The 24,500-nt window shown below is 58.0% G+C and overlaps 1 protein-coding gene and 2 long non-coding RNA genes across 5 annotated transcripts in view; 1 reads left to right on the top strand and 2 right to left on the bottom strand.

Moving 5' to 3' along the window:
- LOXL1 (lysyl oxidase like 1) overlaps nucleotides 1-14,098 on the bottom strand; it is a 22,410-nt gene extending 8,312 nt beyond the window's left edge. Inside the window, exons 1-2 of one of the 2 annotated variants that reach the window (XM_072809560.1) lie at nucleotides 12,809-14,098; nucleotides 170-278 (exon numbers count right to left, since the gene is read on the bottom strand). In XM_072809560.1, the coding sequence (XP_072665661.1) occupies nucleotides 170-278; nucleotides 12,809-13,964 (1,265 nt within the window). In that variant the 5' untranslated portion in view covers nucleotides 13,965-14,098. Of the gene's footprint in view, nucleotides 1-169; nucleotides 279-4,607; nucleotides 4,657-12,808 lie in introns of those variants that run through there. The other variant, XM_072809561.1, reaches the window with a different exon arrangement.
- LOC140623264 (uncharacterized) lies at nucleotides 12,813-24,500 on the top strand. Its single transcript, XR_012022933.1, has 3 exons — nucleotides 12,813-12,917; nucleotides 22,031-22,120; nucleotides 23,677-24,500. It is a non-coding gene; the product is annotated as an uncharacterized lncRNA (long non-coding RNA).
- Nucleotides 15,908-19,399, bottom strand: LOC140623263 (uncharacterized). 2 transcript variants are annotated; one of them, XR_012022932.1, is made up of 3 exons: nucleotides 19,170-19,399; nucleotides 17,450-17,715; nucleotides 15,908-16,453 (listed from the first exon to the last, which is right to left on the bottom strand). It is a non-coding gene; the product is annotated as an uncharacterized lncRNA (long non-coding RNA). The 2 variants fall into 2 exon arrangements; XR_012022931.1 differs by having other exon boundaries at nucleotides 17,450-17,654; nucleotides 19,170-19,390.

Here is a 24,500-nt window from a genome sequence, read left to right as displayed (position 1 = left end):
AAACGCTTGCCTGTTGCCTTCCCCTCCTGGCTCCCCGCAGCAGCCGAGACTCCCAGATGAAGAGGGCAGGGTCACTCGGCTTGGAGGCAGCCTGGCTGGCATGAGCACGGGCTCTGGGGGCCTCCCAGACACTGTCCCCACATTCCACACTTCATCCTCTGCCCCTTACCTGGCCAGACACTTCTCCTCCGCAGCACAGCGCAGGGAGTAGAGATGGGCTCTCTGCACATAAGTGGATGCTTGCACGTAGTTGGGGTCCGGGACCAAGTCGGGGAGACCTGGAGATGGAGGAGAGATGGAGGAGGGGGAAAGAGTTGGCGTCGAGGGGCGTCAGGCTGGCCGCGGCTAATGCCCAGAGATCTCCCCGACCTCAACCACCCTCCGCCACCCTCCGCCCTCTACACAGGCTGTCGCCTCCCCTAAGAAGCCTCCTCACCGGAGCGAGGGGTGTGATTGCAACTATTCCCTCTGGGCTCAGGTGTGGGCCGGGGAGCTCGGGGAGCAGGGACCTACTCCTGGAGCTCCGTGCTGCGGGGGCCTCGGAGGCCCCCCTGGAGGAGCTGGGACACGAGGGAGGTCTGGGAGGGAGGGTGGAGTCTGGAAAGCCGGCGAAGGGGGAAGGGTATGCTTGGCGGGGCGAGCAGCATGAACAGGGGCCTGGAGGCAGGGCTGCGTGAACCAAGTGGTTTCCTGGCCCGGGCACTCCCTCCATGTCCTCGTTCCCCAGGCTTCTGGGCGCCAGCCCCCAGATGCCCTCTGCGGCCGGCATGCTTCCCGAACCACCGGGAGAGCCCTGGGCTCTGGCCCCAAGTGGATCCTGGAGACCTCACGGGCAGAGCCAGGTGAATGTCGGCTGGCACAAGCGGGGCGGGCAGGAAGGGAAGGGCAGCGGGGAAACATCCGTAGCACAGGCTGCTGACAGGGCAGGATTCCTTTCTTCTCCCCTGGCTGCCTCCTCTGGCCTCCAAGCTGAGAGGCCCGGAGTCTGCTCAGACCCTGCGGTCACCTGCTCCCCAGGCCACGCTAGGGCCAGCGCCCTGGCCATCCTGCCCTTCCCCGGTCTCTGTGCATCAGCGGGCCCCAGGGAACAGGTATTAGGAATCAGCAGAAACCAAACTCAGGTGTCCAGACCCTCTCTGCACTGGAACCATCCAATCTGGCTGCTGGCCTCGCAGGTTGGTAGGTGGGCAGGGGCCTCCAGAGCCCTGGGCTCTCCCCCCGTGTGGCCGCGGACTCGCGAGCCTGGAGCCTCTCTGTCCCCTCGTCCTCAGGCCTCAGGGATTCTGGCCGTTAAGCGAGGACATGAGGCCATAGGTTGCTTTTCAATTTCTTTCAAGCCCTTGGTTCTTGGGGGCCAAGTGAGGTGCGGGCAGGGAGTCACACAGGCAGGATTCCAGCCCCTTTTCTTGCTCCCCAAACACTCTGCTCAGTTTTCAGCCCAAGGTGAGGCTGACCCTCACACACACGCATCCCCTAGGCTCCGAGACCCCAGCTCAGCTGGCCCTGGCCCCGGGCCTTGGCCCCACGCAGGAGCCCGGTCCAGGCCGCCAATGTGATGTCACCTACTCGGAATGAAGAGGAAGCTTGGAGCACAAGGGTGGGTGAGGATGAGGTGGCTCCTGGCTGAGGGGGGCCGTCTTGGCCAGCCTAGGTCCCATTACTCAAGCTCCAGGAATGCCTGCAGTCATTTCCCCAGGGATCCCTGGGCCCTCAAAGCGAGGGCGCACCTCGCTGCCAAGCTGGTTCTCCCCCTCTGGTCCCCGGAAGCCTCTGGTGGGGGGAGGGGAGGAAGAAAGGACCGGTAGGTCCCTTTCCCCATCATCAAAGCGCCTTTCCCGCAGCAACGTGTGGGGGTGGGTTAGCTGGGCCTGAAGCCTCATGAGACCCAGTTATTTGGCACCAGCCGGCCTGCCTCCCCCACCCCAGGCCCGGTTTCAATAAACAATGCACAGATGGCTCCTCAAAGCTTTTCTGGCCCAACCCTTCCTCTCTAGGCCATTCTATGAGCCGGCTGTGCCGTCCAGGGAAGTTAGGAGAACCAGCTGCGAAAGAGGCGAGAGGTACTTCGGGCCCATGACTGAGCCCTGACCCTGGCCCTACATGAGGCCAGACGTACTAAGGGTTTTTTTTTACCTACAACAACTCTGAACCTCAAATTCACAGTCTCCAGATTATGTAACAAACCTTTGTACTTAAAACAGTTTTGGGGCACCCTGGGTGGCTCAGCGGTTTAGCGCCGCCTTCAGCCCGGGCGTGATGCTGGAGACCCAGGATTGAGTCCCGCTTCGGGCTCCCTGTATGGAGCCTGCTTCTCCCTCTGCCTGTGTCTCTGCCTCTCTCTCTCTAGGTCTCTCATGAATAAATAAAAACTTAAAAAAAAAAAAAAAAAAAAGAACTGTTTTTAAGGAATTGCTTTGACCTCATTAATCCTTTTTATTGTAACGGAGTGGGTGGGTTTGGGTATCTGCAGCATCTACACGTAGGGGTTCTGGAGGACAACCAGCGACAGACCCCTCAGAGCTGCCCCTCACAACGGGGGTCCAGGCCCTGGCCATAGATGACCACCTTCCTCTTACTGCTGAGGAATCTCAGGTTCACCTCCTGTTCCAGGAAGTCCTCCCTGACTGGTAGCGACATTCCAGGCCACACAGGCTTCGGTCTCACCACTAGATCTGTAGGATTTAGAATTAGATCTCGTCTTATTTACCTGGGTCGACTCCCCCCAGACTCTGCACTCCCTGAAGGCAAGGACCAGGTCCCCCCCACCCCCCCTTAGCGGGCAACCCTCCAGGCTTTGGGGCTGACGGACTGCCCTGTCGCATGGGCCTGTCTGTTAGGTTTCTTTAATGATTAGTGGCTTGATACTTTTCTGTTCCAACCACGGAGTGCGCTCTGCATCCTGTCCCGTAGGAGGCACGAGGGTACACGAGGTGCTGCAGGGACCAGGGCTCAGAGAGGGTGATGAATTTGCCCCTATTACACAGGGAGTCAGGGCAGCCCTAGGAGAGGCTCCCCACCCCCTCCTAGGACTCCCTTTAAGACTCTTTTTATAAAAATGAACTTTTTGGAAGTATAATCTACACACAGACAAATTCAGACTTAAGGCATACACTTTAAGTTTTGACAAATAATATACGCGGTGGGACTATCACCACCATCAAGCTACGTATTGTTTCCACCATCCCTGAAAGTTCCCTCCTGTCCTTCCCGGTAAATCCCCCTTTCCCCCTCCACCACCTCAGGTAATCAATGATCTGCTTCTTAATCACTGTAGATAATTATGCCTTTTCTAGAACCTAAATGGAATCACTCCTGGCATGATTTTATTTTCTTTGTTCTGTTCTCTCTGACCATCACAGGAGTCCCCTAACTGGCTCCTCGTGGCCATGCTCCACCTCTGTCACAGTGGGGGAAGTCGCTGGAAAAGAGAGTAGCCCTGGAAGCTCAGGCTGGGACCCCCTTACCCCATTAGAGGAGGGGATCCCTTGCAGAGGTCCCTGGGAACCGCAGGTCCCTCCCTCAGGTGGTGGGCTTCTCAGGGAAGGAACAATGCCTCCTCCTCCACCTGCTCTCCTAGGAGGTATTCCATCCACAGCAGGCCCCAGGCTTGGGCTCTCAGCCCCAGGGGGCTGGGATTTGGGCCCATGTGTTGGTAGAAGGGCACCCTCCCTGCCTTCAAGGGAAGGCTTGGACAGGGGCTTGCAAATGTAGGGATAGGGGATTGGTTTGCGGTATCTGGCTTAGGGGTTAGGGGTTAGGACCAGGCCCTCCAGGCCCATGTTACATGAAGTGCACCTACAGCTGCATCATGTGCTCATCCCCCAACCCAGGAAGCATGCATTTTAAGAGGAAGACCCCCGAGAGAGGGTAAGGCTTACTCAGAAGGCCAGGAGAACTCTCCATTGTGGGGCTGTAATTTTCAGGAGGGGTTAGAATCTTTTATCCAGAATATATGGCATCATCCAGCCCTGGGACCTGGCACTGGAGACTCTATAAAGTGGGTTCCAATGAGAACGTCTCCCAGAGACCCCACATTTCTCTACATGCAGAGACTGAATGAACTGGAACCTTAATGTCAGAGCCAAGTAACCATTATTGGGGGGCACTCTTCCCCAGAAACAAAGGGCTGACCATGGGGGTTGGGCACACAGAGATCCAGGCTGTATAGTCTAGGCCAGGGTTGGACCAGGGACACCGAGGCAGTGGGCAGTAAAGGCCCCTGGGATGGCTGAAAGCAGGCTGCTCCGGGTGTAAGCGAATCGGGTCCCAGGGCCATTCTGCAGGCAGCCTTGGAGGGGGGCCCCATCAGACCCTCCAGGCCTGGGAAGACACAGAACCAAGGCAGTCTGCATTCCGGCTCCATCCCTGGAGCTTCCTCGGGGTGGGGGGGGGGTGGGAACCCAGGGCCCCTTCATAAGGGGCGCAGGAGCTGCCCTGTTCCCCACCCCAGGCTGGCCCACATGTCAGCCTGCAGCCCAAGGCCTGTCTTCCTCCTCCCAGGCAGGACCCGGCTAGGGCCTTCTCCGGGAAAGACTCCATCTCATCCAACCTCCCCAGTGTTCTTAGGCTCAGTTTCCCCATCTGGATGCCAGAGAGAGAACACTCACCTGCCCACGAGCACTTCTGTGGCTCCAAAAACATTTGGAGATGAAAATACTTTTCAGGAGCTACTCAGTCTGTTCCCTAGCCTCAGGCAAGAGCCCAGGACCTCTTAGAACCTCTACAGAAGATACTTCAGCAGCCCGGCAATCCTCCAGCTGTCTGACCTAAATCCTTCCTGCTCCAGGAAAACACTGCTCCCTCCCTCTCAGCGGCTCCAGGAGGCCACCGGGGCAGAGGGCCTGTGGTTACCTCCTGGTCACCTGCCCACGCCTCACCTGTTCCCCTCCTGTGGGTTCCATAAACCTCGGCTCCTTTGAACTCTATCCTCCCCAGGCCTCCAGCTCCAGAAGTGGAATGCAAAATAGCCCTAATCTCTTGAGCCTGGGGCTGGAGGATACACGGTGCCCAGAAACCGGTGGCGGCCTGGGAGAGATGTGTGGGACGGGACAGCAGCGAGGCTGGGAAAGCGGAGAGGGAGAGCTCAGGGGCTCGCCCTGCACCGCGAGGAGCTGACGGGGCCTCCAGGGTGGGAGCTGGCGGCTGAGCCCCCAGCCCCGGGAAATCCTCGTCTCATCATCAGGACATTGAATTGTCAGGCCTGGCCCGCACCTGTGTGACGGGGCAGCTGCGGGATTTGCTGGTCCTGCCATGAAGGGGCGCCCCCAGCCCAGGCAAAGGAGCTGTGAGCAGCCAGGAGGCCAGGGGGCCAGGCCCAGACTTCTGAGGGTGCCCGCTAAGGCCTGTGGTCTGGCCTCCACCCGGCCTTCTAGACCTCACAGCCCAAGGGTCAGGAGGCCGCTCCCTAGCACACCAGACCTCTTCTGTCCTGGTCTGATGCCACGGGGCCTGGTCTTGGAATTCCGCTCGCTTACACACACACACACACACACACACACACACACACACCCCTGCAGGGTCCAGTCTTTGGGCCCCGACTCTGAGAGGGGATCTGGGAGTGTTTGTTCAGCTGAGAGGCTGCCCAGGAAGCAGGTTGGGCTGAACCTTTTGTGGGGGGGGGGGGGCTCTGGCCAAGCCCGTCTGCTGCCCTCTTGCCCCCTCACTCCCTTGAGCTCTTCCCCTCGCTGTGAACACAGCCCCCGAACCCGTTGCCCTCTGTTCCCCGTGCCCCCAGCCCTTACCTCCTGAAGCCTCTGTGGCTGCTTCTGTCCCCTGGGTCCCTCCCAGCCCCTCAGGCCCTTCCCAGTGACTCAAACTTTCATCTTTCTTACAAAACCTGCTCAGCCCACTGCCTTCCCATCTCAGCTCAGGGCACCTGTCTCCTTCCAGCTGCACAGGCCACAAACCTTCGTGGTACGCCTGACCCGTCTTCCTCTTACCCCCACGTCCAAGCCATCGGGAAATCCCATCACAGCTCCATCTCCAGAAGAGATCCTGAATCGGGCTTCCCACCACCTCTGTTGTTAGCGCCCTGCGCGGCGCCGTCACCCCTGCCTGTGTCTCTGTACCAGCCTCCTCTCCGTCTCCCACCTGCATCCTCCTCGCTGCCGATCCCGGCAGTCAGGGACCCTGTTCAAATGTCACTGCTCAGCTCAAAGCCTGCAGTAGCTCCCCAACGCAGGGAGAGGAAAAGCCAAAGTCCTCCTAGTGGCCTCTAAGGGCCTGCTGCCTCTCTGGCCTGCCTCCTATCACACCCCTAGCTCAAGTTCTACTCTGTTCTAACCAGACCTGAATACACTTGAAACCCCCAGGGAATCCCTGCCTCAGGGCCTTTGCACTGGCGGTTTCCCCTTCCTGGAATGCTCATCCTGATTGTTGCCTGCCTCACTCATTGGCCTCCTCTCTGCCCAAATGTCCCCTTCGTGAGGCCTACCTTAACCACCTATGCAACCTTCTCCTTGCCCCTCCCCATCCACGCCAGATTTCTAGTTACCTCTATTTTCCCACCATCCTTACCACATTGTCATTTCCGCATTTATTATGTTTAGGCAGGAAAATACAATGTCCCCAAAGGCAAGGGTTTTGTCTCTTCCCGCTAATACTCCGCTCTAGACTGCGCCGGGCAAGCAATAAGGCCCTCAATAGTTCTGGAGTGGGTGATTTTCCTCCGGAGATGCCATCTCTTCTCCTCAACCAGAGTAGAGCCCAAGGGGGTGGGAGGGACTGCCCTTTGCCTGCCCCCGCCAACTATGGGGGCAAAGCAGGTGGGAGAGAGGCCGGTGAGCTGGTGGTGGGCGCTTAGGCCCCTGAAACCTGTAACCTGGTTTCTGGCTGCCGGGCCGAGACTTCGGGGGAGGACAGGCCTGGGTCTGGGGCCTCCCTGACCTCTACGTGCGCAGCTTAGGGCCTGGCACCTGTGTGCCCTGGCACGCACAGGCGCGAACACCCGCAGGGTCTGGTGGCCTCTGCCTGCGTGAGCAGACTTCATTATCCAGCAAAGGCTGAGGCGGATTCCAAAAGGCCTTTCTTTTGGAAAAGGATTAGCTTTGGGGTTGGAAAACCCACGGTTGCAGTTGGTCTGCAAGCAGGAGGAAGGGCGGGTTGTTTCCTGGGGCTTTGATGGCAAAGACCCCTGGGACCCGAGTCCCTTCCTGGTCAGGCGTTCTGACACCAGCACCAGCCCATTGCTAGGTGACACTGAAAGGCCCGGTTCCTGAGTGCCCATCAAGCAAGGGGGGTGGGGGCAGGGACCCAGGCCTGGCGCCGCCCGGTAATCCCGAATCCACACAGAAAGGCCCTCTGGGTCCAGCTGCCTGTGGCAAGGAGGCTGTTAGGTCAGAGCAGGGGGGGACCAGACCCGGCCTCGCCTTCCGGCCGAGCCGACGGCCTGGCTGAGCCACTGCCGCTCCGCAGGAATGCCCGGCACGGGAATTGGAAGCAGGTGTGGGCTGCCTGCGCGGACCACCCGCCTCCTCCCCTTCCTCTCCTGCCATTCCAGCAGGGCCCTGGGGAGTTTTCCATGTGTTCTTGGCTCGGACAGGAGTGGGATGGACTCAGGCTGGGGCTACTGGCGCAGTGTGTGTGTGTGTGTGTGTGTGTGCGCGCCCGTGCACACACCTCTCCTTCGGAGAGGAGAGGGCGCTGAAATGGGGACCCCTAGGGTTAGGAGAGAGGGAGGAGGGGGGACAAGAGGCCAGAACTCCTGGGTGGAGGGTGGCAACAGCCTGGTGCTACTACCCCAAAGGCCTGTGAGGCCTGCAAACTCAGGGCAAAAGTCCAAATTCTGGTTTTCCAGGGGGTTTAGGCCTGAGAGAAGCAAGGAGCCACCCCGTCCCCGAGGGGCGGGAGCAAGAGGCTGGGGCGGTCCAGCAGGGCAGAGGGGCGGCCTGGCTCCCAGCCCCGCCGGGGCCACAGGACCGGCTACCTCCGGGGGCTGCTGGGGGCACTACACGAGGAAACAGAAATCCCGTGCTTAGCAGAGCGTCGGGTGCACGGTCGATGCTCGAGAAATACCAACTTCCATGACTATTATTTAAGACAGGAGCCGTCTCTTTTTGCAGGGATGGTGCAGCTTGAGACCAGGGGAGAGAGGATGTGGCTCTGCAACCAGATAACAGAGGAGACAGGAAGTCTGCCTGCGATGAGGCTGCCAGGGACACTGGCTTGTTCCGACACTAGTGACCTTCGACTGCCAAACAGGGGAGCAGGAAGGGGACCCAGGTCCCTCTGTCTCCACAACTGGTCTGACCCTTTAAGACAGTTTCCTCGGCCTGAAGACTCCATTTCCTTCTGAAGGAGCAGCCAAGACAACGTCAGGAAGGAAGAAGGGAGGCCGGGTTGTGATTCTGGCTCTACCACTCACCAGCGAGGTGACTTTGGATAAGTCATTTAACCTCTGGGGGCCTCAGTTTACTCATCTGCAAAACGGGGATGATAAACAGTACCTAGGGTTGCCCTGGGGATTAAGTGACTCCTCGGAAAGCTCCAGGAAGAGAGGAAGACACTTAGGAAGTGTGCTAAGGGCTTGTGACATAAATGTTCTGGAGTCTGGCGTGAGAATGGCAAGTCTTTGCAAACATCCCACTGGGAAGGGACTCTTTGCTTCCAAAGCCTCGCAGATCCTCAGTCCCATCTCACCCTGTCATAACCAGTGCCTGGAACATAGCAGACGGTCAAGTACCTGTTTAGTTACCAAATGAAGGAGTCACTAAATGAGGTGCGTAGGACAAGCAAGAATACAGAAAGTCAAACAAAATTCTGCTGGTGGTCAGAACTCCGCATCGGAGGTCATGCAGACGCACCACCTGGTTTCACCACCAAGAGGCTGTGCCTGTCACCTTATCTATGAGATGGGACCAAAGACAGGAGCGGCTCGGGGCTGCGGCGGGAATTAAGGGCAGTGATGTGCAAAGTGCCCATAAATGCTAGTGTCATCCCCCCTCCCCTGGTTGCAGCTGGGGAAACTGAAGCCTGGGGGACTGCTGGAGGAGGCTGAGGTGCTCAGCCTGCCCCACCCTGCTCGCAGGGCAGGTGGCATGTGGGTCCTCCCAGGGTCATCAGGGCTGGCTCGTTACTCTAATCCCCGCCTTGAGGCTGGAACTCTGGACACTTTTTGGGGAGAGGCCGGCTCCTGTCCTTCCCTGCATCTACTCTAAGCCCTGTGGCGGCAGGGAGGTTACCTGGAGAAGGGGAGGAGGGGCTCAGGGGCTAGCTCAGGCACAGGGACGGGGACAGCGAGCCAGGGCTGCTTTCAGGGACTAGGGGGTCCTATCTGGCTTCTTGGGGGCAGCGGCTAGATGGAGACGGGAGTGTGCTGGGAACACTGCTGGGTGTGCAGGGAGGTGAAACATCCAGGCCGGGGAGCAGCCTGGTTCCCATGAGGCTGTGGAGGGGTGAGACGGGGGAGGAAGAGAAGGAGGTGCCTCTGCTTCAGGAGCAGTAGGCTAAGGCGTTTGTTTTGTGGTGAAGGCCTTCGGGAGCTACAGAACTTTCTTGAGCAGGAGAGTAATACGGCCAGCACTGCAAGGCTTTATCTGCCCCACATGTAGAGGGACTGGCCGGGGAGAGGCTGGGAGCAGGGGAGCAGGGGGGAGGCAGCCAGGGCTTCGTCCTGGGCTCTGATTGGCCGTGGGAGGACGGGGACGCAGGACCAGGCCAGGGAAGGCTGGCACAGCCATCAGCGATGCCCTGGGACAATGGCCAGCGGGGCCGCTCCATGTTGCTTTCCACGGGGTTGCCAGCGCCGGTGAAGCAGGCCGGGGCTAGGAGGGGGAGCCTGGGGGAAGAGCTGTGGTCTTCGGGGACCAGTAGTCCTCTTAGTCCAAAGACCACCAGCTCAGAGAAGCAGAGGCCGTGGAGTGGGGAGGCGGGAGCAGGCACAGGAGGCGGGGAGGGTGGGGCTGGCCACGGCGGAGGGAGAGGCACAGTGCAGGGGGCACAGCTAGGCCTCCCCTAGGCCTGGAAGCCCTGGGCCACCCTGCAGGCGTCGGCCCGGATTTGCTGAGAGCCAGGCAAAGTATGTGACCCTCTCTGGGCCTCTGCTTCCTGGTCTTCTCTCCAGTTACAAGTTGCAGAGCTGGAGACAGTGGTATTGCAGGAGGCCTGGGCAGCCCCAGCCCTGGGTGGGAGGGAGAAGGTGCAGGCGCCAGAGGAATAAACCGGGCTCTGGACAGACGCTTGGAAACTGCCCAAACATGGAGGGACGTGGGCGGAGCGCACATGTGTTTGGTGTTGTGAGGACACGTCCACGCCCACACACATGGGCTGCCAGCACCCAGCCTCAGACCCCTGGGTGTGTGGCCAGGAGGAATGAGGTCAGTCCCAGAGAATCTGCCTTGGACTCCCACACCGGGCCTGGGGGTCTGAGCTCAAGCACAAGGCTTGGCCCTCTCTTAACGGGGATTTTCCATGGTCTGGGCCTAGCAGGGTGGGAAGGGGAAATCAATGATGGGGGAGAAAGTACTGCTCCTTCTCTGGTCTCTCTGTGGGCCCCAAACTAGCCTGCATCCCCACGCTCCCTCCTACCTCCCACCCCATCCCCTCCATGACCAGGGGAAGGAGCACCTGGAGGGTGCTGATGGCTGTTACCTGCAGCAACGCACAGATCCCTCCTCCTCTGGCAAGTCCTCTCTGGGCCGCTAGCCCCCACCTGGGGAGGCCCCTTATCTGGGCTCCCGCGGCTCATGCCCTGCAAGCCTGCCCCATCACAGCACTGAGGTGTCCCCTTTGCTATGCCTCTCCCAGACCAGGGGCCGGATCTGATGCTTACCAGCAACAGCAAAAATGCCTTTAACCCCAAATGAACGGTGGGGCTCAGGGGCAAGACCAGAGACACCGATAAGCCCCGAGCACCCCCACTCCAGACGTGGCCTTGCCCTGGCCGGTCGCCTCTGAACTTTAAGAACTGTCAGGCCAAAGAGGGGCCCTAGAAAACCCACTGGCTTGGGACGCAGGTGCTGAGTCCCAGGCCTAGCTCTGCCAGAGTGCTGGGGCATTGGAGGCCTCAGATTTCTCCCATGCCCTTCTGACTGAGCCCCACTTTGAGGTCGAGTATCCTAAGAAAAGCCTCATGAAAGCTTAGCACCCCATATATGGGTTGCCCTCTCCTCCAAGGAGCTCTAGGAGCGGACGATGCCCAGCTTGTAGCCCCCTCCAAGAGCAAATCTCTTGGAGGCCCAGATGTGGGGGAGGCCACAGTGGGCAGGAGGACGCATGCTTCATCAGAGCACAGCAGGGCCCCCCCATCTAGCTCCTGTCCCAATCTCCAAGTGGGATTCAGCACCCAACTTGAGTGCTATGCCATGGATGTGAGGGAGTGGGTGCTACCAGTGGGGACACACCTCTCCCCTAGCCTTGGGTTCCAGCAGCCCTTCCCCCACCCCCACCCCCACCCCCAAGCAGCACCCTCTCACCCAGGTCAGTGTGGCTAGAGACAAGGCAGCAGTTCCTGAGCGGACACACAGGCAGAGGAGCAAAGGCTGGGGGTGCTGTGCCTGTACCCCCTGGGCCCTGCCGGGCTCAGCCCTCACCTGGTACGCCTGGCACAGCAACCTTGGCGTGGAGCACAGAACTGGGGCAGTGACTGCAGCCCGAAGGGGTCAACGGAAAACCCTGATCGAAGCTGACTTTGGACTTGCAATAGCCACCTAGCCTTGGCCAGGCCACTCGGGGGCCCTCAGTGCGGAAGCCTGTCTGCCACAGCATGTGTGGAGCTGTCCACCGGAGGAAAGCTGCCGCTTCACGGGGTTGTCCCTTCACGGGCTTCTCCCGTACGGATGGCTTGGGCCTTCCCAAGACCAGGTCACAGTTTTGCATCCATCCCCACCCTCTCCCCCGCTGAAAATGAAAACGCCAGAGGGAGGCCGTCTCCAGCTCCCTCCTGGGGCTCTCCCGGGAGCAGCTGAGCTGAGCGAGAGGAGAGGAGCGAGCTGAGCTGAGCTGAGCGAGGTATGGGCCTGGGCACCCAAACATAAAAAAAAATAATAATAATAATAAAATAAAAACCAGTAGCCAAGAGAAGTAGTATCTGCAGCAACACTTTTTAAAACTCAGAATCGGTGGCCAGAAAAATCTGTGACGGAACAAAATAATCAACATTTCAAATAAGTACAGGATCAGTCCGCCTCTGGCTCCCGCACCGCTCGGCGGGGCTCGGTTACTAATTGTGCTTGAAAGCGGGATACTACTCTGTTCATCACAGGTTTTTCTTAGACGTTTGCATGACTTTTGACCCAAGAGGCATTAGCATGTCACTTTCCTTGATCCCTGAGCTTTTTTTGACATCCGCCTTAAATTTTGCGCCCGGGGTCGGTGCCTCGCTCGCTAGCTTGGCCAGCCTGGCCCTGGCAGTGTCCCCCCTGCTCCCCGAGGGAAGTCCTGTCGTTCAGTCTGGACTGCGGCCTGGGCCACGAGGTGCCCCCCTGACCTCCTGCGCGTCGCGGGCCAAGCTCACAGATGCTAGGGGCTGGGATTTTGCTGCACGTCCAGGGGCATCCCCCCGGGAGGCCTTAGCGCACCCACCCCGAGCGAGACCCAGCTTTCCCCCTGCGAGGCTGGCGCTGCGGAGGGGGGTGGGCGGGGGGCGGGTGGCAGATGCCCCCCTACTCCGTTGAAACAAGGGAGGGGGGCAGGCAGGGGAGGGGGAGAGCGTCCTTCCCTTTGTCCCCAGCTGACCCCCACCTGCAGGTGCAGGGGCCTCCTCCCGCCAAGCCCGGCCAGGTGCCGCCTCTAGGGGTGCGCGCGGGCCTGGGGGCCCCGGAGGCCGCGGGGGCGCGGGGGCACGGGGGGGGGGTCCCGGGCGGGTACTCACCGCGGCCGCTCGGGCTGGGCCGGTACACGCTGCCCACGCTGAGGCGCCCCTGCTGCGCGCCGGCCCGCTCGGCCCCGGGCGGGGGCGCGTCCGAGCTGCGCAGCGGCAGGTAGGGCGGCTCCGGCGCGCGGAAGGGCGGCTGCGGCTCGGCGTGGGCGTAGGGCGGGAGCCAGGCGAGGCGCGGCGCGGCGGGGCCCGCGTCGGGGGCGGCGAGCTCGGGGCCGGCGGCCTCGTGGTACAGGCTGTGCGCGTAGCGGCGGTCCAGGCCGTCGGGCGCGGGCGCGGGCGGCGGGGGCGCGTAGGGCCGCTCCGCGCCGGGGTAGAAGGTCTGCGGCGGGAGCTCGGGGGGCTCCTCGCCGCCGCCGCCGTAGTCCTCGTAGCGCGGCCGCGGCGGGAACGGGTAGGCGCCCCCCGCGGAGACCGAGGCCGAGGCCGCCGCCGCCGCCAGCGCGCCCCCCGCGCCGCCGCGGTAGTACACGTAGCCCTGGTCGTAGCTGCGCGACCCGGGGTCGTAGGCCTCGTACTGGCCGACGAAGGGCGCCTGCGGCGGGGGGAACGGCTGCGGGAAGGAGGGCTGCTGGCGGTAGGTGGCGGCGAAGGCCGAGGCCGCCACGGACGAGCCCGCGCCCGCGCCCCCGCCCCCGTGGCGCGGCGGGGACACGGCCGTGCGCACCCGCGCCAGCCCCGCGCCGTCCCCGACCGCCACCTCGCGCCAGTTGTCGGGCACCTGGCCGAAGCCGAAGGGGTGGCGCGCCTGGCCGCGCACCGTGTCGGAGCCCGCGCGCCCGGGCAGGGGCTGCAGGGGCTGCAGGGGCTGCAGGGGGTGCGCGGGGAGCGCGGGGAGCGGCGGGGCCTGCCTGCGCCGGAGGCCTCCGGGGCCGCGCCGCGCCGGGGCCTGGGGGGCGCCGGCCAGCAGCAGCCGCGAGCTACCGTCGGGGCGCGGCGGCCCGGGCGCCACGTACTCGGAGCCCGAGTTGAGCAGGCTGTACACCTGCCCGTTGTTCTCCCAGCGGATCAGCTGCCGCCAGCGCCCCGCGGCCGCGCCCTGCCCGGGCCGCGCCTCCTGCCCGCGCGCCAGGGCGCAGAGGCAGGCGCCCCACAGCAGGGCCCGCAGCCCGCCGCCCGCGCCCGCGCCCGCGCCCGCGCCCGCACCCATGGCGGCCCCTCGGCACAGCCCCCGCGGCGCGGCGCGCGCTCCTCTGCCCGCGGCCTCCACGACGGCTCGGCGCTCCGCCCGCCGCGGCTCTAGCTGAGTCCATGCCGGCCGGGCCCCGCGCGGCGCGGCTCCTCCGGGGACGGCATGGCGAGGCCGCGGGCGGGGCGGGGCGGGGCGGGGCGGGGCGGCGCCCGGGGCGCGGGGCTCTCGGCGGGAGAGGGGTCCCCGCACCTGCCGCCCGCGCCGCGGGAACGAGCCGGGGCCGGGCGCGCCGGGAGGCCTGGAGGCCGGGAGGCCGCCCGCCGGGGCCTCCTCCGCGCGGCCCTACGGCCCGCCGGCTTCGGGCCCGGCTCCCGCCGCCCCAGCGAGCGCGCAGCCAAGCCGCAGACCTGCCTCCGGGGAAGGCGGTGAAGCGGGGGGGCGGGGGGGGGGGCGGGAGGCCTCGCGCGGGGCCCTGGCAGGCGGAGCCGCGTCGACAGCCCTGGGACCATTTCCCCCAGCCTTGGGCTCAGCATCCCTGGGCTCGCGCACTGGCTTCTCCGGCCCTGAAGGAGCCCCTAACCCCTGTTCACTCCCGCCGCCCCCCCCTCCCAGGACTCCCCGAGCGCCCCTTCCCCGAAGCCAGCCCTAAGAGACCCCCCTTCTTGTTGATGGGGACATGCCGAATCCCCCCTCCCCCTGAATCTGGACCCCAGTTCCTTAGGCCTGAGCACAAAGGGGCTGGAGCTGGAGCGTCAGCTTTTCCCCCCTCCTGGCACACCTCTTGGCCTTCCTCTCCTGATGGGTCTCCTTGAGGACATGCCGAATCCCCCCTCCCCCTGATTCTGGACCCCAGTTCCTTAGGCCTGCGCACAAAGGGGCTGGAGTGTCAGCCTTTCCCCCCTCCCCGCACACCTCTTGGCCTTCCTCTCCTGGTCTGTAGAACAGGGTGTAGAACGGGGTGTGCCCCTGTGCCCAACAGAACTTGTGAAGTCACGGGAGAGGTCAGTTTCTCATACATTGCATCGCATGGTTTCTGTTCTCTCTCTCTCTCTCTCTCTCTCATCAACATAGCCTGGCAATAATCTGAGGGTGCCTGTGGGTAAAATGCGACCCAGGGGCTGTCTTTGATGGAGCAGAGGAGGCCTCGAGTGCTGAGGGAACAGCAGGAAGGGGGGTTCCGGAGAGCCAGGCCTGGTCCTGTTGTTGTGATGAAGTCCCTGGGGGTGGGTGGGGGGTCTTGGGCAAGGCCCTTCTCCGTTCTGATCCAGTTGCCACATCTGATCAATGGGGGATTCGGGCAGATGGTCCCCAAGAGTGCTTTGAGAGTTTCTCTGTCTTCTCCGAGGACAGCGGGGATAGGAGGGGTGCCAGAAGTTTGAACCTTGGCACCCAAGGAGTCACCCTCTGACTGCCTCCCCTGGGCTGCCTTCCCCAGCCTCACTCATGCGTGAACTGGAGGGCAAATATTTCCCTCCTGTGCTTCTACATCACGTAGGAAGAACTTGTCCTTCACTTGGCCTCTGCAGATTCCCCTCTGCTTTGGAGACTCCTGGAGCCCACCTGGGAGAAGCAAACCAGAGTGGACATTCCTCGGGGACCCTGGAGCCCTGGCCCTCACCCTTGCCAGCTGGCATTTGTTCACCCATTGCACTGTGCCTGGGGTGAGGCTCCATTCAGCGGACTCCTGCCGGCAACCCTTCAACACAGGCCCCTCAGTTACCTCATGTGGGGTTAAGTTTCGGACCCCAGGTGGGACTCCGGCCAGGAGTCACCCGTTTGGCTCCTACAAGGAGCCAGAGTAAGAGCCAGGCTCACTGGGGGCCGGGACCTGGAGGGTTAAGCCTTCGAGGCCTCCTGCCTGCCCCCTGCAGTGCGGGCCCCAGCTGCTTGGAATCCCTGGTGTCCCGTAGGGCCCTCCAACCAGCCAGATGGGCAGCAGCGCCAGGAGAGGAGGAGGAGAAGTGGAAACAGGCCTCAGGGTACCCCCAGTCAGGGAGGGGGGAGGGAAGAGGAAGGATGGAGGGAGGACAGAGGATGGCTGCTAGGTAGGGGAGCCCCACCAGCTGAGAGTGGAGAGGACCCCTCTTCTAGAGCCAGGCAGAGATGGGGTTGTGGGGAGATGGGGGCACAGGCTATCGAGCTCAACTGGCCTCTGCCTGAGAGCCAGCTCTTGGCGTGAAACCCTACCCAGTGCTGGCTCCTGCTCCTCTTTCTTTTTTTCTTAATAAGGTCGAATCAGAGTGAGTCAGAGGAGCCAAGTTTCCTGTTAGGCTCTGTTTGAATAAACTCTGCTCTGAACAGAGTTTGGGCCTCTGCGTAGGTTCCCCGAGCCAGGGCCACGGCCCTGCCAGCCGTCCCTGCTGAGAGCAGAGAGCTGGGGTCCCCAGGATGACCCCCCGGGGACCTGGCCCGGCCCTCAGCCATTCCCTGGGGAAGCCTGTTAGGCACTCGGAGCTTCAGTCTTCAGTCTGTATCTCGGGGGTGACAATACCCTTCTTGTGGCATATCTGGGAGGATGAAATGAGAAGATTATGAAAAGTGCCTGGCTCGGCGCCAGGCATGTGGCCACTATCTTCCTCCTCCTGCACCCGTGAGAGGGGAAGAGAGGAGGCGGGGCTCATCTCCCATGGGGGGTTCCCCCCCATTTGCTCTGCCCCTTTCCTGTTTGTATCTGTCTCGAGCACCCTTCCTGGTACTGGGGCGGCGGGGGGGGGGGGGGGGGGATCCTTGTGGGGAGGGGGCGCTGAGCACCACCCCCTTTCTCCCTCCTCTCCACCCCCTCCCTTGACCTTCTTTGGCCTTCCCGTCTGCACCTCCTGCAGCTCTGTGAGCCCAGCGGAGCCTGCCCCACTCCCTGTCTCCAGACACAGGGCCAGGCCTCGTCTGCCTCCGTCGCTGGAGGTGTCCTGGCATCCTCCGACTGAAAACCTTCAGAGTGGCCGTCTTAGAGAGGCCTGGCCGGGCTGCAGAGGGTGCAGAGTTGGCTCCAGTGAGGCCCTTGAGTCACCAGGCTGGGCTGGGCTGTCTGGACGTGAGGAGGTGGCGTGGGGGCTCCTCTCTGGGCCCTGTCCTTACAGGCTGGGATTCACACTCACGTTTTTAAGGTCTAGCCATATGGTTGATGAGGGAGCAGGGCTAGCTGAGGACAAAGCACAGCTGATGTCCCGCAAACAACCCCCACCCAGGGTGGGATATGTGTGACATTCTTTAGGAAGCTTCCAGTTGTCTTAGTTAGTGCCTTGCTAGAGGGAAAGGCAGTCTTTAACGTGACAATGGCAAGGCCTCCAGTACCGTGTAGGTCCTCCTTAGCATATGAAAATGCTTTTGAAATCTCCCTTTTTGCATAGCTCCCCCAACCCTGCAAGAATATGCTCAGCCACCCCTCACAGGCCCGGGGCAGCAGCTCATCCTGCCCAGGGGTCTCCCGGTCCCGATCCGGGCTTTAATAAAACCACCAAAGATGTCTCATGAATTCTTTCTTGGTCACTGGCTCCAGATCTCACCTATATTCCAAAACTTCATCCTGGTGGAGGCTTATTGCCAGTTCCTGTCACTTGGAACCAGTCTCGAGGGACCTCGGAGGGCCAGCTATGCAGGGCTGCAAGCTTGTCGAGAGCACGACTTCAGTGAGACCGACTGTGTGCTTGGATCTGGGCTGGGCTGCTCTGTTGCTGGGCTCGGGGAGCAGTTAGTGTCCCGTGCCTGACCCTGGAATGGAACTCAAGGTTCTGGAAAATCCACGCAGGAGTGAGGAAACATTAGGCCTGACCTGCAGAGGGTTTGGGGAGCAGAGGAGGAACTGAGTGCGGGAGTCCTCTCTGCTTTGCAGGGCGAAGGGCCAGGAGGCCCACTGGGGGTCTGAACATTTCTGTGATGCGGGAGGGAGGAGGAAGGAGGCAGTCGTCCCCCTCCCCCCCAGGCCCTGACACCTGGGTGGGCAGCTCAGGAAAGGGCACTGGTGGGATTTGTGCAGAACTGGGAACGGAAGCTCCGGCCCACCCAGCCTTGACCTCTGTACCCCGGCCCTGACTCTGGAAGGGGGGCCGGAGGAAGTGCTGCATGAGGAGGCCTGGTGAGCTGACCCAGAACTCGCTGACTCCGCAGAGTGAGGACCACCGAGTGACCACTGCCAGCTGAGGCCTTGCTCCCCCCTCCCCGGCAGCCACATCTGGCACAACGGTCAGGGAGGCAGGGGGGCTCCGGTCCCGGAGCCAAGCCAAGGGAGGGGCCGTGGCGGGGACTGCGGCCCTTCGGTTTGGAGTGTCTCTCCAGGGCTGGAACTCTGGAGAAGTCCGGAAGTGGGGGAGGTGAGGTCAGGACCTTTCCGAGGGACAGATGTGGTGGGGGCGGGTGGGGGCGGTGCGGGGAGGAAAGGAGCCACCCTTCTCTAGGACCCGGAGGAGTTCGGTGGCTCTGGCTGCCTCCCACTCGCCTTCCCTCCCCGCAAGCTGGGCCCCTGCCCGCCCCCTCCCCCACCCTGGTTCCCTGGGATTGGAAATACCAGAGCTGAAATAACAGTCTGGGCACCGAGGCCCGTCTCCACGGAGGCAGGAAGCCCCTCGGTCCCCCTGGGCCACCAGCCTGGCCAGCTTCTCCCTTTCCTGACTCCCGCCGCCCCCACTCCAGAGGCAGGCGGGGCTGGGGCCTGCCGATGGGAACCTTCCCTGCTCCCACCCCCAGGCCTCCAACCCCAGGCCCAGAAACTAGAGGCCCAGCTGCTCCTCAGGCCCCGGGACCGGGGCCTCCCTCCGTGGGGTTGCGCCAAAGCTGTCGGCAGGGGCCTGCTGTGGGGAGAGCCCCCTCTGTCCAGCTCCGGGGCTCGGGGCGGCAGGTGGGCCTCAGCCCGCGTGCAGTGTGGGGAAGGAGCCAACGGAGTCCCCTGCCCAAAGGAGAAAGCTGGCAAGACCAAGCAGGGTGCCAGTGCCTCGGGCTCCAGCCCTGTAAACCCCGAGGAGGGAAACTGAGGAAGGAACCCAGGGGTGCTGACTAAGGCATCCTGGCAAGGCTAAGGGAAGCCTCGCTCCTCTCCTTTCTCTGCTTTAATTTTCCTGCCTCTGTGTCTTTAACTTTCATTTGGGTCTCACTGGGTTTCTTTAGCTTTTTTGCTTCTTTTTCTCAACACTCCCCCCCCCAACTTGTCATTCATTCACTCATCCTCTCCGCGCCCCTCCACTTCTGTGGCTCGCGGTCTCTTCCATCTGTCTGTTCCCGCACATGGCTTACCCACTCACTGCGTCTCTGCTGCCAATGTTTCTCTCAACTATTCATTTGTCTGCACATTCAGTCAGCAGGTCCCCTGCGTGCCTGCTGAATGCCAGGCCCTGGGCCGGTGGTGGGTGGGTGGGAGGGGGACAAAAGCCTCACGTGGCTGCTCTCCCAGGAGCTTGCCATCTAGTGAGGGTGACACAATAGGCAAGACCAGGGTGAAGAGCCCCGGGTGGCGGTGAGGGTGCTGGGCCAGCGCTCTGTGACCTTTGAGAGAATTTCTGTCCGTCCGTCCGTCCGATCCTGATCCCTGTCCCTGTGTGACTCCGTCCTTGCGACACCTTTGTGAGGTGGCTTGCTTTCTGTGGGGCACATGCAATTTGCTCATTTGCCTCTGGTGGGGGAGGCAGTGAGCTGAAGGGCCAGTGTGTGGGGCAGGTGGCTCCAGGCTTCCGAGGGAGCAGGGCCCTCGGGGCAGCGGACAGCAGTGCCCACTCCCGGGCTCTGGTGCACTTCAAGGCGCTGAGCCTGACGCTTGGGCTTCTACTCAAGGGATGTTTTGCAGGCAATTCCAGGTAAGAGGAAATGATGGTCACAGGTATGGATTAAGCTCCTACTGTATGCCACAGGACTGGACAAAATAAGGTTCTTCACTGCTGGTATTTCCTATAGTTTAGTGTGTGGGACGCCCCCCTCCCCACCCCAGGAGTCCTCGAGGAGATGAGTTTTGCCCGCTTGGGTCCTGGAAGTAGGGGTCACAGGGTATGAAAGAGGAATAGAGACAGGATACCAGCAATCTCTCCCTTACATATTCTACAGCTTTTTATTGCAGATTACAAAATATGTCAGTTATAGGAAATTGAGAATATAGGCTAATAAAATAAATTACTCTGTAACATAGACAAAAACCACTCTCTCCAGTTTTTCCCCCCCTCTTTAAAAAAAAATTGAGGGATGCCTGGATGGCTCAGTGGTTGAGTGTCTGCATTCGGCTCAGGGTATGATTCCAGGGTCTCGGGATCGAGTCCTGCATCAGGCTCTGCAGGGAGCCTGCTTCTCCCTCTGCTTATGTCTCTGCCTCTCTCTGTGTGTCTCTCATGAACAAATAAATAAAATATTTAAAAAAAATTTTTGAGATCATATTACATATATTGTTTTAAGACCTGCTTTATGTAATCATATTTGATGACCATTTCCCATGTTAGGGTAACTGTCAAGACCTGCTTGCCTTTTCAGTATTCACATTGATCGTTGTTAAGCCTTCATCCCCTTTAGGACGGAACCCGGATCCAGAGTCTACAGTCAGATCTTCAGGTTCACTCTGGCGGGAAGAACTCAGATCTCGGTTGGGATATCCTGACCCACTGGTTAAGATGGCAAGTTGAGTGGTAGGGATTACCTTAATTTCTATCTGCCCTGAGGCCAACCACATCCTTCCTTCATTCCCCATGGAGCTAGTGGTGATCCTGACCCACTGGTTAAGAGGGCAAATTGAGTGGTAGAGATTACTTTAATTTCTATCTGCCCTGAGGCCAACCACATCCTTCCTTCATTCCCCATGGAGCAAGTGGTGGCTACCAGCCATATGTCTACATACAAGGGGGACTCCAGAGACCCCAAAAGACGTGCTCCACAGACTTTTTTGTGTTCCCCAGGAGAAGAAGCATCTGGCAACTTAAAATTTTTTAAATAACTTAAAATTTTTTTACTATAATACATACACAGTAAAGTATGCAAAGTGTTCATTTTGATGAATGATCCCAAAGTGAACACACCCATGGAACTTCCACCTAGATCAAGAAACATCACAGCAGCTGGCAAATTGTAGCAGGAAACTCCTTAAAGTTCTGCCTATATCAGCACTTGGCTGCATCTATTTTTCTTCAATAAGATTTTTAATGACTGAATTATGTAGATAAATCATGATTTAATTAATAACCTCCCTTGGGCAGCCCGGGTGGCTCAGTGGTTTAGCACCGCCTTCAGTCCAGGGTGTGATCCTGGAGACCTGGGATGGAGTCCCACGTCGGGCTCCCTGCATGGAGCCTGCTTCTCCTTCTGCCTGTGTCTCTGTCTCTCTCTCTCTCTCTCTCTCTGTCTCTCTCATGAATAAATAAAATTTTAAAAAATATATAGGGAATATTTAGTACAGTGCTTACAAACACTCAATAAGCAGCAGGCATTATTAGCACCTTGGATTAATTAATTAGAAGTTGGATTTCCAGAGAAAGGGTTTGAACATTTCTGAGGTTTTGATACAGGTTATTCAGCTGGTTCCAGAAAGGTGGTCTCCATTTACCTGCCCAGAATGCCCTGGCTCTTATCACTACTGTGTACTGTCTTCTTCAAAGAGAATTAAACATTAAGCATAAAATATGTCGATGTATTTTTTTTAGTTGCATTTCTTTGATTACTTGTGAGAGTGAGCCTTTTGTCTGCGTTTGTTGACCTTCCACGTGATTTCCCTGCCTCTACCTTTGTACACAAGTCTATTCTAGCACAGTAGCCAGAATGGCCCATTTAAGACCTAAGTCAAAATTTCTTTTTTTAAGTCAAAATTTCTCTCTTCTGCTTAAAACCCAGTACCGGTTCCCCATTCACGGAGAATAAAAGCCAAAGCCCTCTTGGTGGCTCCAGGGTCCTCCTCAATTGGAGCCCGGCTCTCCCTGCACCAGCCTTACTAGCCTCACTCTGTCCTCCAGCACCCTACCTCGCCCCACCCCCCATGGCACTCTGAACTTGTTCAAGGTTTGTTCAACTGTCATCTTCTCAATGAGGCCCCTCAGTACTGATCTAACTTACTCTTCTCTTTTACCCATAGTGTTTCTAAAATATCGCACAACTTACTTATTTGTTTGTTGCCTGTCTCTCCCCTGCAGAATGTAAGCTCCATAGCGGTAGACACGTTGGCTTGGTCACTGGGGTGTCTTAAGAACCTAGAACTATGTCTGGCACATAGGAGGCACTTGGTAAATATTTATTGATTAAATGAATAAATGGTGAATTTCCTGGTCACATTCTTCAACTATTTTCTATTGTAACACTCATCTGTTTAGTATGCGTTTATAAGATGTAGTATATTTTGCACCTATCCATATAAAACTCTTTGTCACATCTTGCACAATGAAGTTTTGACGTTTGTCATTTGCATTGATATTTTTATACTTTACTAATATGCCGAAGTGCTTCATTTTTATTTATTTCCCCTTATGATCTCAGACTTTGTTGTGTGACCTTTGCCTTCACCAAGAATATATACATTTTCAATGAATATTTATTTCTGATTTCACTTTTTAAAAAAATATTTATTTATGTATGGAGAGAGGCAGAAGGAGAAAATCTCAAGCAGATTCTCCTCCAAACTGGGTATGGAGGAGCCGATGTGGGGCTCCATCTCACCACCCTGAGATCATGACCTGAGTTGAAACCAAGACTTAGCCGTTTAACTGACTGTGCCCCCTAGGTACCCTCAAAATTTCACTTTTTAACTCTTTAACCTATTTAGTCTTCATGCATAATGAGAAGTAAGAACATAACTTTAAAACAAATTAAGCACTGGGTGTATTCTGTATGTTGGCAAATTGAACACCAATAAAAAATAAATTTATTATTAAAAATAAAAAAAAATAAAACAAATTAAGCAACTACCCCAAAGTTGATCATAAATGAATCAATCATTTTCTGGTCATCTAAAAGACCATTTTTAATCATATGCTGAATGTATTTTATGTGTTTGGGCTTTCTGTTCTGTTCCATTGGCCTGTGAGACATTGCCTATTTTACACAGACATTGCCTATTTTAATAATCATGACAGCCCCTTTTATTATTTTTTAATTATGTTTTGCTCTGGTCATTTATGTGAACATTAGAATTTTTTTGTCAAGGCAAACAAAATCAAAACAATCCCTCTGTGAATTGGAATTGGATTAAGTTTATAGATTAAGGGACGCCTGGGTGACTCAGCAGTTGAGCGTCTGTCTTCAGCTCAGGGTGTGATCCCAGGGTCATGGGATTGAGTCCCCCATTGGGCTCCCTGCATGGAGCCTACTTCTCCCTCTGCCTGTGTCTCTGCCTCTCTCCCTCTGTGTCTCTCATGAATAAAGAAATAAAATCTTTTAAAAAAAGTTCATAGGGATCCCTGGGTGGCGCAGCGGTTTAGTGCCTGCCTTTGGCCCAGGGCGTGATCCTGGAGACCCGGGATCGAATCCCACGTCGGGCTCCCGGTGCATGGAGCCTGCTTCTCCCTCTGCCTGTGTCTCTGCCTCTCTCTCTCTCTCCGTGACTACCATAAATAAATAAAAATTAAAAAAAAAATTAAAAAAAAAAGTTCATAGATTAATTTAGTGACAAACAACTTTACACCATTGAGCATTTCCATCCAGGAACATGGTGTATCTTTCTATTACGAAGGTCTCTTCTATTGTTATTCTTTAGCAAAGTTTTGTTTTATAGATGAGTGTGTTTTTTGCTTCTTTTTAAAAATTTTTTGTTTGTTTGTTTTTTGCTTCTTTTCATGAAATACAGAAATTGTGTCTGTGTTCGGGAGCTTCTGAAATGGCTCCCAGTGATCCCTGGAAGTCCTTACTTGTATGATCCCCTCCCCTTGTATGTGGGATGGACCTAGTGACTGGCTCCTAATGAATAGAATGTGGCAAAAAGTGATGGGATGCTACTTCTGGGTCTACGTTATAAGAAACTGTGACTTTTGTCTTGCAAGAACTCCCTCTGACCCTCTCACTTGCCTGCTCTGATGAAACCAGCTGCCGCATTGTGAGCCACCTTATGGGAAGCCCATGTGGCAGGGAACTGAGGGTGGCTTCTGGCCAACAAGTAGCAAGGAACTGAGGCCCTTGGCCCAAGAACACGTGAGGAATGGAATCCTGCCGGCAACCACGTGGATGGACTTTCCCAGGTGAACCTTCAGAAGAGACCATAGCCGTGGCTAAGAACTTGATTATAGCTTCATGGAAGATCCTGAGACAGAGAATTCAGCTAAGCCACACCCAGATTCCTGACCCACAGAAACTGAGATGGTAAATGTTTTGAACCACTAAGCTTTGGGGTAATCTGTTATGCATCAATGGGTAACTAATATAGCATCTTTTGTTGTGTTGTGTTGTGAGCATTATGTTTTCTAACTGGTTGGTAGGAAGTAGAAAAGGGGAACTTTTCTGTAGTTATTTTATAACTGGGCGCTTTACTAAACCTTCTGTTCTGATAATTTTGTATTTTCCTAGTTTTTCTAAGAAGACCATCATATTTGCAAATATAATTTGTTCTCTTTTTCCTGTCTAACTGTGTTAGCTAGGATCTATGAAACAATGTTGAATAACAAAATAGTAGAAATC

This window comes from Canis lupus, chromosome 32 (genome assembly GCF_048164855.1).
Source record: "Canis lupus baileyi chromosome 32, mCanLup2.hap1, whole genome shotgun sequence".
Lineage (NCBI taxonomy): Eukaryota > Metazoa > Chordata > Mammalia > Carnivora > Canidae > Canis > Canis lupus.
The sequence above is the reverse complement of the archived record's forward strand: the minus strand, read 5'-3'. Positions and strand labels throughout refer to the sequence as shown.